Raw genomic sequence first — 15,382 nt, forward strand, 5'->3', positions numbered from 1 at the left:
CTGTGTTGTCTGAGAAGTGTTCTGCCCAGGGGTGGGATTCAGCCGGTTCTGGAGAACCGGTTGTTAAAATAGCAGCCGGTTCCCAGAACCGGCAAGAAACACCTGCGGCCATCCGGTTCTCTGTATTCATTTGTGCTAGTGTCTCTTTAAGACACTAGCACAAATGAATCCCCGCCCCTCCGCGCCGCACTTCCTGGTTCAGTGGAGCCTGTCGGCTCCCTGACTCGGCGTGCAGTGACGCGCCGACGCTGCAGAGATGGCACGGCAGCGTGAGAAGGTATCTCCTCCTCCTGCCGTCTGTCAGCGTCCAGAGAGCCGCGGAGGAGGACGGGAGACACAGGAGAGGCCGCCGATGCAGCCAGGTAAGCGCTCAGTGGGCCGAAGATGCAGGGACAGGGGCCACATAACATGGCAGCTATATGGGGAGAAGAGCCACATGAGATGGTGACTATATGGGGAGAGGGGCCACCTGAGGGGAGCGCTATATGGGGAGAGGGGCCACATAAGAGGGGAGCTATATGTGGCTATATGGGGAGAGGAGGCCACATAAGAGGGGAGCTATATGTGGCTATATGAGGAGAGGAGGCCATAATAGGATGGTATTTGCATGGAGAAAGGGGCCATAATGGGATGGGATCTGCAGGGGGAAAGGGGCCATAATGGGATGGGATCTGCAGGGGGAAAGGGGCCATAATGGGATGGGATCTGCAGGGGGAAAGGGGCCATAATGGGATGGGATCTGCAGGGGGAAAGGGGCCATAATGGGATGGGATCTGCAGGGGGAAAGGGGCCATAATGGGATGGGATCTGCAGGGGGAAAGGGGCCATAATGGGATGGGATCTGCAGGGGGAACGGGGCCATAATAGGATGGGATCTGCTGGGGAAAGAGGCCACATGGGATGGGATCTGCAGGGGGGGAGAGACCACATGGGATGGAATCTGCAGGAGGCAAGAGACCATATGGGATGGGATCTGCAGGGGGGGAGAGACCACATGGGATGGAATCTGCAGGGGGCAAGAGACCACATGGGATAGGATCTGTTGGGGGAAAGGAGCCACATGGGATGGAATCTGTAGGGGGAAGGTCGTCCATTCCAATTTTAGCAGGGCTCCTTTAGTTATAATTTTTAAAAACTGTAGAAAAACCGTTTAATACAATAAGAGTGACAGTGACTTGAACATTTGGTGCTGGACAGGAGAGTGACGGTAGAGGAGGGGAAGAAGGGGAAAGAGATATAACTTTAAATTACTTGTATTTTTTAGTTGAGGAAAGTGCGTGAAAATGGGTGTGGCTAACACAATGGGTGTGGTTACTGAATGGGTGTGGTTTTCAAATGGGCAGGGTTTACAGAGAACCTGTTGTTAAAAATTTGAATCCCACCCCTGGTTCTGCCCACAAAAAATGAGTGTGAGCGTTCAGTGGGATGAGCCCTGGTCCGAGCGGTCTTTCTGAAGACATCCAGGCCAGCGGACAACTGTACACACTGACCCTCGTGTCTCCACACTATACTCCTGCCATTTTTGGATGATGGATTGAAAAGTGCTTAGTGAGATGTTCAGAGCTTTGGCTATTTTTTTTTTTTTTTTTAATTTATTTTTATAACTGAACCCTGCTTTACTCTTCTCCACAACTTGATCCCTGAGCTGTCTGGTGCGGTCCTTGGTTTTCAAGATGCTGTTTGATCCCTAATGTTCTGAAACAAAACTTGTAAAACCTTCACGAAATAGCTGTAGTTATAATGAGAATAAATGATACAGGTGACTCAATTTACTAATTATGTGACTTCTGGAGGCAATTGGTCACTCAGGGGCATCATACTACAAGGGACTGAATACAAATGCACGTCACAATATTCAGATTTATATTTTTAAAATATTTAGAAAACCATCTATCATTTCCTTTACACTTCACAAATACTTGTCACTTAATGCTGGTATATCGCGTAAAATCACAATAAAATACATTTACATTTGTGGGTATGACGCTAAAATAAGTGGAACGTTCCGGGGTGTGAATACCTTTCCTAGGGGCAAAATGCCTTCATGACTCTAAAAATATCAGACTAGTTCCCTGGATCAATGTCCCATCACAAAATCTAGTACTGACAACCTGCCATAATATACTTTTTATGGAAGGCATCCAAGCCCGCCTTGAATTTTTTGTAGTCTATCAACATTTATCACATCATGTGTCGGAGAGTTCCATATTGTCACTGCTCTTACAGTAAAGAATCCCCATCTGTGATTATGATTGAACCTCCTTGTCATCATTGCAGGCCTCAGTTGTAAAAAGCTCATTAGAAATATCTCAGTAATGCCCCTGATATACTTGTACATTGTAATAAAATCGCCCCATAGCCTTTGTGTTTCCAAAATGAATAACCCCAAGCTTGCTAACCTGTCCTCCTAGTGCAGACCTTCATTCCTTTACTGGTCGCTCTTCTCTGCGCCCGCTCTAGTTCAGTTATGTCCTCCTCATTCACTGGAGCCCGAAATTGTGCAGAATATTGTAAATGTGGCTGCACTAGTGACTTGTATAGAGGCAAAACTGTTCCTGTCCGGAGCATCTGTGCCTCGTTCACTACATCCTATTATGTTATCTGCCTTGGCAGCAGCTTCCTGGCACTGGTTGGTTTTCTCGTCCAGCCACGTCTTTTTTAGTGTCAATTTTCTACAGTATTTTTGAGACTATTTAAAAAAATTGCAGTCTAAGGCGGGCTTTGCACGTTGTGACATCGCAAGCCGATGCTGCGATGTCGCACGCGATAGTCCCCGCCCCCGTCGCAGCAGCGATATCTTGTGATTCCTGGCGTATCGAACATTATCGCTACGCCAGCTTCACATGCACTCACCTGTCCTGCGACGTCGCTCTGGCCGGCGTCCCGCCTCCTTCCTAAGGGAGCGGGTCGTACAACGTCACAGCGACGTCACACGGCAGGCGGCCAATCAAAGCGGAGGGGCGGAGATGAGCAGGATGTAGACATCCCGCCAACCTTCTTCCTTCCGTATAGCCGCCGGCGGCAGGTAGATGTTCCTCTCTCCTGCGGCTTCATACACAGCGATGTGTTCTGCCGCAGGAACGAGGAACAACATCGTACCTGTCGCGGCAGCGTAATTATGAAAAAGTCGGAGCCTACACCGATGATACGATAACGACGCTTTTGTGCTCGTTAATCATATCATCTAGGATTTACACACTACGATGTCGAAAGTGACGCCGGATGTGCGTCACTTTCAATTTGACCCCACCGACATCGCACGCGCGATGTTGCAACGTGCAAAGCCGCCCTAAGAATCAGACGAAAAAATCTGAGAAGCTAAACCCCCGCAAACAATGTCAAACATTAAAAAAAACAAAACTCCCAACAGGCGAATACTCATAAAATGGTCACATGCCATACATGTGGAGTAAAACCCGCTTCTCAATATTATTGGATTAAGGATTTTCACTTTGGTTCCCGCAGCCCAAAACCATGAATTGTCTTCTTCATGTCATACGTGTTAGCGTTATTTCTGCTGCCAGTGATCGGATATAAAGTCTCCAGTAATTATATTACTGTACAGGATTCTTTATGATGTCACATCGTCATCTTCTCCTCATTTAGGTCCCTACAATATCGGATCCTCTCAGTGGAGACCTTCTATATAAGAGAATTCTCCTGATTGCCCCGGGAAGGATGGATATGGACAGGGACAAGATGGCGGAGAGGATATTACACCTCACCCTAGAGATCCTCTTCCGGCTTACTGGAGAGGTGAGAGATTCTGATGACGTCACATTACATCATTCTTATCTATGGGAATAACAGATGGACAGAACTGGAGAGGTGAGGACTCTGGAAATGTCTGGAGTGAGATTTATTACTGTGTCTCTCCATAACCAGGATTACACAGTAGTGAAGAAGACCTCTAGTGAGCGCTGTCAGGCCCCTGTGTCTGAGGGATGGGGAAGACCCCTGAGCCCAATCACGGGGCCTCCACCTCACCCCCCGATACATGAGGACATCAATGACCAGAAGATCCTAGAACTCACCTACAAGATGATTGAGCTGCTGATTCGAGAGGTGACACTGCTGGGAATGCTGGGACATTATACAGTAACGCTATGAAGGGATCGGGGGGTGACGGTATCATTGTATGTGTCAGGTTCCTATAAGGTGTCAGGACGTCACCGTCTATTTCTCCATGGAGGAGTGGGAGTATTTAGAAGGACACAAAGATCTGTACAAGGACGTCATGATGGAGGTTTCCCAGCCCCTCACATCACCAGGTAATAGACAGGACTAAATACACACGGCCTATAATTATCTGTATGTAAGGAATGAATTCAGTCCCTGTATGTGTCTCCTCCAGGTCTATCCAGTAAGAGGACAACACCAGAGAGATGTCCCCGTCCTCTTCTCCCACAGGACTGTAAACAAGAAGATCCCGATGTTCCTCAGGATCATCAGGTAGATGGAGAGAAGATGCCATGAAATCTCCCTATGATGTGTAGACGGCTGTGAAGGTCTTGTTCTCAGTCTTGTTTTATCCTCCAGTATTATATGTTTTATACTTGTGTAATGAGAGCGGTGGAGATGGCAGGATTAGAGCTGATCATAGATGTGACTTCTCCATCTGTCTGTGACTTTTACAATATTTGTTTCAGGGGGAAGATCTGACCCATATTAATACTACAGAGACATATGTGAGGGGTGATGAGCGGAGTAAAGAGGAGATTCCTACAGATAACTGCCCAGGTGAGTAGTGACCACTAAATGCAGAGAAGTCACAGATTCTTCTCAGTCACCGGCTGTGGCTGCTTTATTAGGGTTGTAGTCCCATCATCGAAAATGGTCACCATTCTGTTGCTAGACCCCCACATGCTCCTCCACCCAGCACTGTCCCCATCATTTTGGGCATTGGACATCCTTCTGTTGGAGTGAGATCTGTATCAGCCAGATCTTACAGGTAGGATCCATCCTATCCCCTGAAATTAGTTGATGTTGACCCTTAGGTGCCCAGATCTCTAATCTGCAAAGCCAAATGACAGCGTACGTAGAATGTGCATACAATTCAGAAAATCATGGGAAGAAAAATCTAATCTGTATGGTGGACCCCTAAGAGAAAGTGGAGGGTAATGATGCTGGTGACGTCCTAGAATCTTGACATCTTATTGCTGAATCTTCCTTCTCTCCCTTCTGCTGAATGTGCTGATCGGGTCGTTACGAAGGTCCAGTCTTTCTTGCTAAACTTCCCTTTTATGACGAGACACCATTCCATGAGCAGTGAAATTCCTACTTTCCGGGCAATCGCAATACATGTGAAATAGATCTGCAGCCTCTGAGTTACACATGGGACATAAAGAAAATTTAATATTTCCGATCTGTTATTACTGCTGAGACTCTATGATGACGAGAGGAGGGAGTAGCTAGAGGCAGAGGGAGGAACTTGGGGTTGAGGGAGAAGCTGGAAACAGGGAGGAGGGAGAGGGAGGAGCTAGAGGCAGAGCCCATCCCTCTTGTATCTACATAGTATCTCATCAGAATGATAGAGGCACCCCCGGTGAACTCAGCCAATGACTGCAAAACTTTGACTCCAAATGGTCTTTGTTCTGTGTTGACCAAATAAATGTTACAATACGCACTATAAGGAAAATGTATCTACCGTCCAGATCGACTCGCGACTCCAAAATCTGGTCGGGAAGGGATTTGTGGAAAGCAATAGAAACACCCTTCGGTTTATTATTTGGGTTAGTAGAAAGGGAACAGGCATTGTAGTATCTATTTGAATACAGTGGTACCTTGCTTAACGAGAACAATCCGTTCTGGGACTGTGCTTGTTAATCAAGGTACTCGTTCAGCAGAGCAAGATTTCCCATAGGAAATCATTGCAATGCTGACGATCCGTTCCACAACTTCTAAAATGTCCCATCCTGGTCCCCTATTCTGTCATTCCACACATGCACAAACACACGCAAACACGCACAAACACGCACAAACACACACATGCACACACGCACATATTATATGCTCACCTTACCTTCAGTTCCATCGCCGGTCTGCTGGGACTGGCTGTTCGCTGGTACGGGACCGTGCTGTGTAACGCGTTACCATAACGACGAGGCAGGAAGTTCCCGGCCAGAGCGCTGACGTCAAAGGCAGAGCCACTTGCCTCTGATTGTCCAGCGCTCTGCCTTTCATTAGCGATGACAGGAAGTTCCTCCCTCGTCGCTATGGCTGCAGATACACAGCGTGGACTGGAGCGGAGCGGCGCTCTACAGCACCCAGGAGGCCGGCGATGAAACGAAAGGTAAACATATTATGTTATATTATATGCTCACCTTACCTTCCGTTCCATCGCATGCCTCCTGGGTCTTGTAGTTCACCGCGAGGACGTCGCGATGTACCCGGGAACTACAAGAACCATGAGACCGGCGGTGGAATGGAAGGTAAGGTGAGCATAATACTGTATTTGTGTGCGTGCGTGTGTGTTTATGTGTGTTTGTGCGTACATGTGTGTGTTTGTGTGGACTGCAAGTGCGGGTCAGAGTGTGGTGGATGGACGGAACCGGAAGTGTGTGCGGTGAGAATTTCGCTCGTACAGAAAAGCTTTCTCGTAAAGCGGGTTACAAATTTACAGAAAGCTTTGCTTGTTAAGCGAAATTCTCGTTAAGAGGGTTACTCGTTATGCAAGGTACCACTGTACTTGAACTAAACAGGCCTTAGGCTATGTGCGCACTAGACCGTTTTTCCCGCGGATTTACCCGCGGATTTGCCCCGGAAATTTCTTGAGAAATGTCTGCAATCTTTGTGCAGACATTTCCCATGAAATTCAATGAGAAAAAAAAATAGTTGTGCGCACTGTGCGGATTTTTCTCAAGAAAATTTCTTGAGAAAATTTTCTCGAGAAACTTTCTTGAGAAAATGTGCATGTCCATTAATTTCCGCAGGTACCTGCGGTATTCCGGGGGTATTCCGCAGGTAGCAATGATGTGCGGTATACCACCGGAATAGCCGCGATTTACCTGCGGTAATGCCCATCGCTGCCTGCGGTTTTGCAGGAAGCGATGTCATTATGCCAGGAAGAGGAGCAGAGTAAACACACGTCACACTCCCTGGACGCCGCACAGAAGCACTTCCGTGCGACCTCCAGGTGCCCGTGCAGTGTGTGTCCTGCTCCGGCCTCGCGGCTGCCTGCACTGCAGGGTGTCAGTGTCTGCCCGCAGTGTCAGCAGCTTGTCACGCGGCAGCGCAGGCAGACACTGACATCCTGCAGTGCTGGGAGCCGCGGGGATGATGATCGCTGCTGTCAGGAGGTGAGATCATTACCTGCTGTGACGATCTCCTGCCTCCTGACGTCAGCGCTGTCACTGCTGTCTATGCCCGTCTCGCGAGCGGCCCGAGACTTTCACTAGCGGTGACGTCACGGGCTCTCGCGATAAGTCAGTGACAGCGCTGACGTCAGCAGTACAGGAGATGATCACAGAAGGTAATGATCTCATCTATGCTCCTGATGGCAGCGCTCGTCATCCCCTGCAGTGACCTGAGCTGACCTATTGATGTTAGCTCAGGTCACTGCATTGCTCTCCCAGCCAATGGGGAACATTCTGTTTTTCATTGACTGGGACAGCGACTATGGTATGGATCGCCGTGCCCCCCCCCCTTATTGGATTACGCCGGACGTGGAATTGATTGTGCTCTTTTCAATAAATTGGTTAAAGAGGGAATGTTTTGGGGAGTGTTTTTTCAAATAAAACTTTTTTTGTTGTCTATTTTTTAATTATTACTGACTGGGTTGGTGATGTCGGGTATCTGATAGACGCCTGACCTCACCAACCCCAGGGCTTGATGCCAGGTGACATTACACATCTGGCATCAACCCCATATATTACCCCGTTTGCCAACGCATCAGGGCACGGGATGAGCTGGGGCAAAGCGCCAGGATTGGCACGTCTAATGGATGCGCCACTTCTGGCGCGGCTGCGGCCTGCTATTTTTAGGCTGGGGAGTGTCCGATAACAGTGGACCTCCCTAGTCTGAGAATATCAGACCCCAGCTGTCCGCTTTACCTTGGCTGGTGATCCAATATGGGGGGGACCCCACGTTTTTTGTTTTAAATTATTTATATAATTTAAAATAACAGCGTGGGGTGCCCACTGTTTTGGATTATCAGCCAAGGTGAAGCTGCCAGCGGTGGTCTGCAGGCTGCAGCTGTCTGCTTTACCCTAGCTGGCTACAAAAAATGGGGGGACCTCACGTCATTTTTTTTTTTATTATTTATTTATTTTATGGCTAAATACAAGGCTAAGCACCCTTTAGGCTACTTTCACACATCCGGCTTGAGCTCTGCGGCTCAATCCGGCTGTGCAAGCTATGCAACGGATGCGGTGAAAACACCGCATCCTTTGCATACGTTTTTCCTGTGCGGCCAGTCCGGTTTTTGCCGCTTGCGGCATGCTACTGAGCATGCGCAGTGGCAAAAACCGCATGCGTCGGCAGGATGCGGTTATTGCCGCATCGCGCCGCATCCGGCCGCCATAGGCATGCATTGAAAAATGCGCCGCATCGGCCCAATGCGGCGCGATGCGGTTTTTTTTTGCCGCACGAAAAAACGTGCCAGGCAACGTTCCATCCGGCCGCCGCATCGGCTACATCTGCCGCATGCGGCAAAAACCGGACGGAACGCAAGGCCATGCGGCACAATGCGGCACTAATTAAAGTCTATGCAGGAAAATCGCAACCGGCAGCAAAAAAAATCGGTTGCGATTTTCATGCAAAGTGCCGGATTGTGCCGCATAGCAAAAACCGGAGGTGTGAAAGTAGCCTAAGTGCCACATGAAAGTCACTAAAGGGTGCCAGCTTAGAAAATGCAGGGAGGTGGAACATTTTATAGGTTTTTCTCATCTATCTATCTATCTATCTATCTATCCCTCTATCCCTCTATCTATCTATTCATCTATCTATCTATCCCTCTATCTCTCTATCTATCTATTCATCTATCTATCTATCCCTCTATCTATCTATCTATTCATCTATCTATCCCTCTATCTATCTATCTATTCATCTATCCATCTATCCCTCTATCTATCTATCTATTCATCTATCTATCTATCCCTCTATCTATCTATTCATCTATCCATCTTTCCCTCTATCCATTATCTGTCTATCGATTATCTTTATTATTTATTGCAGGGACAAACCTGCGGTAAATCCGCGGCAAATCCGCGGCAAAAACGCATGCGGATTTGGTGCGGATTTTTTCCGCAGGTCCGGAAATCTTTCACTGGCAGAAGTTTCTCAAGAAATTTTCTTGAGAAACTTCACATTTCTAGTGCACACATAGCCTTAAAGTATGTTTCCTGAAGTATAGCTATTGAGACGCTTTGCATCTAGATAATATATCTGACTCCTTTTCAAAGAACTATTTACAATAGAAGATGTAAATGTCACAATTAGAGAAAGGGAGGAAGAACGACTAAGCTAGGACATAGACGAGACAAACCTGGGGAGAAATGCGAAATTGGAAGAGACAACTTCCATAGGCCACACTAAACTATTAACTCCTAGCAGGAGAAAACTGGACCTTATCAACAGGTCCCACAATCTAAGTGGGGTTGAGGAAGCCAAGACAGGGATGTCCTCCACAAGAGACCCGTATTACTCAAATACCCAAAATATGTATAGTATACCCAGCAATATAGAAAGAATAAAGGTGAAAGAGAGAAAGCCGAAAAAAAGATAATAGAAGTAGGAAAAGGAAGTGATAATGATAGAGTGGGTGTGTAAAAAAAAAAAAAATATATATATATTTCCTGATAGAATTTCTCAAACCAAACTCCTGGCCACCATTTAAAGGCATCAATAATGACCAAATTGTAATCTAGTGATGGTAATAAGTACAGATCAGTCATCCTGGAGAAGACCTCATGTCTTAAGAGGCCCATCACTGAGGGATAAGTGTTGCGATTTTGGTGACAGCTCCGTCTCACAATTAGCATGTGGATCAAAGGAGGTAGAGTATGAAGTGCAGGCCATTCTGGCAGATGGATCTGAGGCAAGTCGAAGGTAGATAAGTTGGTCGGGAGGTCCCCCAAGTTCTTGAATTCTGTGGAGCGGCTATCTTTTTTTGCAAAAAATAGAAATGAGAAAACCTCCAGTGGTAGGAGATCCCTTGGGTCTCGAAGAAACTGAGTGAGTGATCATTAGGCTTTATGAAGTTGTAGTGTGCTCCTGGCCAGATCTGGGATGATAGCCATGCCTCAGTCTTCCAGCTGTATATTCTATTTAGATCTTGCAGCTTGTGAAAGAATTTACTTCTCCTTGTAATAATGAATGCAGGACACAACATCACGTGGTCTTCAGGCCAAGGTGGATTTGGGACCAATATCTCTGTGAAGTATATCCATTTCCATACGCGAGTCCTCTTTCCTCCCAAGTAAATCATAGGATAAAGTATTAATGGTTTTCTCCTGCATATGGGAAGAGATTTTTTCAGACAGGCCACAAATACAGAGATTGTTTAGTCTGTAATGGTTCTCTATATCATCTATATATGTTAGAATGTCTGAGATCTGAGTGGTATGTTCAGACATAAGATATTGGTTCTCTATTGTTAGATGTAAAGACGTTGTGTCAGACTCTAAAGCCTGCTTTACACCTTTCAATTCTGCATACGATATCATATGCAATGTCACACGTACTTACCCTTCCATACGACCTCGATGGGGCCGGCGAACATCCACTTCCTGGAGTGGGAGGGACGTTCGGGATCACAGCGACGTCACACGGCAGCCGGCCAATAGAAGCGGAGGGGCGGAGATGAGCGGGACGTAAACATCCCGCCCACCTCCTTCCTTCCTTATGCATTGCCGTCAGGAGCCGCCGGACGCAGGTAAGATCTGTTCATCGTTCCCGGAGTGTCACACACTGCGATGTGTGCTGCCTCGGGTTGTTCAATGTTCCCGACGTGCAATTTTTAGGAAATGAACGACGTGTATGCGATGAATGAATGGTTTTACGTTCAATCGCAGTCGCACGTAGCTGTCGCACGAAACAACACCACTAACGATGCCAGATGTGTGTCACTTACGACGTGACCCCGCTGACACATTGTTAGATATGTTGTAGCGTGTAAAGCCCGCTTTAGTCATACACTCTGATGCCTATTGAGTCTCTTCTAGTCTATTAAAGGGAACCTGTCACCTAGAATATGCGTTCTGACCTATCAGCAGACGCATGTGTGTCCTAATTACACCTCCATACCCATCCCTGTGCTGTAAAATTGTATAATATGAAAGAAATAAAAAATGTTTTATTACCTTCATATTTCGTATGTAAATAGCAGGGAATGTGGTCACAGGAGCCTTGCCCTATGGATGTCTCCATACTTTCCGTGGTATCACGCCCTTGTGGGCGTGATACCATGGAGCGACGTCCCCGTCGCTCATTCTATCCTGCGCGCATTGCAGCAGGCTTCTTTTCCGGGTGTGCAATTGCCGGCATCCGGCATCAGACGCGCACTGCGCATGCAAACTGAAACTGACAAGGAGAACCCGGAAGAGAAGCCTGCCGCAATGCTCGCAGGATAGAATGAGCGACGAGGACGTCGCTCCATGGTATCACGCCCACAGGGGCGTGATACCACGGAAAGTATGGAGACATTCATAGGGCAAGGCGCCGCCCCTGTGACCACATTCCCTGCTATTTACATACGAAATATGAAGGTAATAAAACGTTTTTTATTACTTTCATATTATACAATTTTACAGCACAGGGAAAGGTAGGGAGGTGTAATTAGGGCACACATGCGTCTGCTGATAGGTCAGAACGCATATTCTAGGTGACAGGTTCCCTTTATACATGGTCTCCAGGTCCTGCTTTGTGGGGATAGAGCACAGATGTTCTTTCCAATCCCACTTGTGTCCTTCAAAGAGGATTGTGATTACACAAGAACATGACACCTCCGCCATGATAAATTGCTAAGCTGTGCCTGGTTGATAGCTCTAAAATACAGTTACTCACATCTACAGGATCATCATGAATTCTATTTTGTTTCCGATCCTAAGGAATTCAGATTACTGCACAATCTCTCCTGAAATGGGGAGCACTAATACTTCCTCTATTATTCTAGCCAAAACTCATAGTAGCACCAATGGTCCATCGTAAATGAGTACAACTCTGATTTACTGGACTATGTTAACGTTCTCTCTAAATGTCTAATGTCTTCAAGAAACTCATCTGACAGAAGATATTGGCCCCTATAATAGTTTGGATTGCCGAGAGCCCCCGAGCCACATACTGTAATTACTCCAGATGTGTCACCTCTAGTTACTAAATCTCTGACGGTGAAAGCTGTCAGGGTGGAGGGCGGTCATTTTAGTAGCGGTGTTATTGTCTATAATCACAGTTTTCTCTATAGTAGTTAGTACCAAAGCCGCTCTTATTTCATGGCTTTCCACTGCAGCCAGTTTTCTGCTCCTATCCAGGCCCCATTTCTCCAATCTGACATCTGTCACTTTACATGATAACACCTTTGTAAGGCCCATTTCACACGTCAGTGAAAAACACCGACGTTCTTCACTGACGTGTAAAACACGCACATGTCCCTCCGTGTTCCGTGATTCACGGCACACGTGGGTTGTCCATGTGCAATCCGTGATTGCATATGGACATTACTCACCTGCCTTCACTACTGCTGTCCATGGTGCTGAACTCCTCTGCTCTGCAGCGTCCGCCCACCGCTCTCAGCAGCTACTTCCTGGTCGGCTATTCCTGCTCTCATGAATATTCATGAGCCAGGCAGGAGCTGCCGAGAGCAGAGGCTGCAGAGCGAATCACAGGCAAGGTAAGTTGAAAATATTTAATATGTCAGTGATTTTCTGGTACGTGTTTCACGGATCACACCATAGTGTGGTCCGTGGGTCATCAGTGATGCCAGAAAACAACTGACTTGTCTCCGTGCAGAAACACGGCCATGGGTGTACGCTGCACGGAGACACGTTCAGTGAAAAAATCACTGATGTGTGAACGGACCCGTTGATTATAATGGGTCTGCGTATGTCAGTGATTCTGGTACTTATAAATAAAAGCACATACGTACCAGAATCACTGACGTGTGAAGGTAGCCTAATGCTTAGTCTGATCCCAGTATCTGAGATTTTTTTCTGTGGCACATTGTATGTTCTTATTTGTAATTTAAGATTGATTTGTTCACAAAATCCTAGAAGGAAGAGCGGCACTCGCCGAAAATAAAATACAGTGTCTTATATTTCATGTAGACATACGAGGGTAGGGAGAGGATGAGAGAAGTGAGGATAATGGCTGCCGTTTTGCGCTTAGAAAAGCGCTTCTACGGGTCCACCTGTCACCAGCACACCTCTGTGTTTGGGCCACTGCAACGCTGAGAAGAATTAAGGACATTTGGCTTTGGGATTTTTTTTGATTGAATTATGGAGCCATATTGCTTTTCAAGAGTTTTTCAGCTATAACTAATGTGGAAACCCTCAATTTTTCCACTGACCGAGTAGAAGGTTTTTGGTATAATTTTGGCCAGAAAACATTATTTGGTGGATTATTATTCAAATATTTGGGATGCAAAATGAACAAAGAACGTTGAACATCATGGTCTACTGGTTCCTGCTATGACGTCTACTGTTAGATTATGAACATTTTTTATTTCAGTAAATATTCTAATTAAAGATTGCTACATAACTTGCAATTACTTTAGCTATTTCATAAATCGTATCCTTTCATTTCTATATATATTAATAAAAATAATTTTATTCTTGGCAGATGACTGTACCAGGAGATCAGAGGCACAGCTGACATCTTCAGTTTTTAAATCAAATGACCTTGATATCACTCAAGATATAACTGAAGCGAATGCCATTGCTCCAGATATAGCACCATCTCTTCAAAGCAAAGATGTATCATCTCATTCTTTTGAACAGGTCCTACCTTCTGATTTATCACAGACTATTAAGAAAAATAAAAGTCACCAAACAAGCATTCAAAATAGAAATGCTCTTACAGTAAAAACATCATTTTCTACTTTAGAATCTGAAAAAATACTTAAAAAAATTCACACAGGAGAGAAAAGAGTTTCTTCAGAGTCTCTTAGTTACCAGAGAACTCACACGGGGGAGAAGCCTTTTCAATGTTCAGAATGTGGGAAATGTTTTTCACAGAAATCATATCTTGTTGCACATCAAAGAACTCACACAGGGGAGAAGCCATTTTCATGTTCAGAATGTGGGAAATGTTTTGCACAAAAATCTCATTTTGTTAGACACCAGAGAACTCACACAGGGGAGAAACCATTTTCATGTTCAGAATGTGGGAAATGTTTTACACAAAAATCACTGCTTGTTATACATCAGAGAACTCACACAGGAGAGAAGCCTTTTTCATGTTCAGAATGTGGGAAATGTTTTGCACATAAACAACATTTTGTTGCACACCAGAGAACTCACACAGGGGAGAAACCATTTTCATGTTCAGAATGTGGGAAATGTTTTACACAAAAATCACTGCTTGTTATACATCAGAGAACTCACACAGGAGAGAAGCCTTTTTCATGTTCAGAATGTGGGAAATGTTTTGCACATAAACAACATTTTGTTGCACATCAGAGAACTCACACAGGGGATAAGCCATTTTCATGTTCAGAATGTGGGAAATGTTTTACACAGAAATCAATTCTTGTTAAACATCAGAAAACATTAGTGCATGCCCTCATCATCTCCCGCCTCGACTACTGCAACCTCCTGCTCTCTGGCCTCCCTTCCAACACTCTTGCACCCCTCCAATCTATCCTAAACTCTGCAGCCCGCTTAATCCACCTCTCCCCTCGCTACTCCCCAGCCTCGCCACTCTGCCAATCCCTTCACTGGCTTCCCATCGCCCAACGACTCCAGTTCAAATTATTAACCATGACATACAAAGCCATGCACAACCTGTCTCCTCCCTACATCTGTGACCTAGTCTCCCAGTACCTACCTGCACGCAACCTTAGATCCTCACAAGATCTCCTTCTCTGCTCCTCTCTTATTTCCTCTTCCCACAATCGTGTACAAGATTTCTCCCGTGCATCCCCCATACTCTGGAACGCTCTACCTCAGCACATCAGACTCTCCACTACCGTGGAAAGCTTCAAGAGGAACCTCAAGACCCACCTCTTCCAACAAGCCTACAACCTACAATAGCCCTCAGCCCAGTAGACCACTGCGCAACCAGCTCTGTCCTCACCTATTGTACCATCACCCATTCCCTGTAGACTGTGAGCCCTCGCGGGCAGGGTCCTCTCTCCTCCTATACCAGTCTGTCTTGTACTGTTAATGATTGTTGTACGTATACCCTCTTTCACTTGTAAAGCGCCATGGAATAAATGGCGCTATAATAA

General features: G+C 46.1%; 1 protein-coding gene across 1 annotated transcript in view; it reads left to right on the forward strand.

The window, feature by feature from the left end:
* The window catches only part of LOC142259027 (uncharacterized), a 36,405-nt gene that overhangs the window by 20,109 nt on the left and 914 nt on the right, over nucleotides 1-15,382 (forward strand). Inside the window, exons 5-9 of the mRNA XM_075331563.1 lie at nucleotides 3,607-3,756; nucleotides 3,886-4,065; nucleotides 4,333-4,452; nucleotides 4,650-4,740; nucleotides 13,774-14,701. Coding sequence (XP_075187678.1) covers nucleotides 3,607-3,756; nucleotides 3,886-4,065; nucleotides 4,333-4,452; nucleotides 4,650-4,740; nucleotides 13,774-14,701 — 1,469 coding nt within the window. The remainder of the gene's footprint in view (nucleotides 1-3,606; nucleotides 3,757-3,885; nucleotides 4,066-4,332; nucleotides 4,453-4,649; nucleotides 4,741-13,773; nucleotides 14,702-15,382) is intronic.

The sequence above is a fragment of the Anomaloglossus baeobatrachus genome, assembly GCF_048569485.1.
Source record: "Anomaloglossus baeobatrachus isolate aAnoBae1 chromosome 5 unlocalized genomic scaffold, aAnoBae1.hap1 SUPER_5_unloc_22, whole genome shotgun sequence".
Classification (NCBI taxonomy): Eukaryota; Metazoa; Chordata; class Amphibia; order Anura; family Aromobatidae; genus Anomaloglossus; species Anomaloglossus baeobatrachus.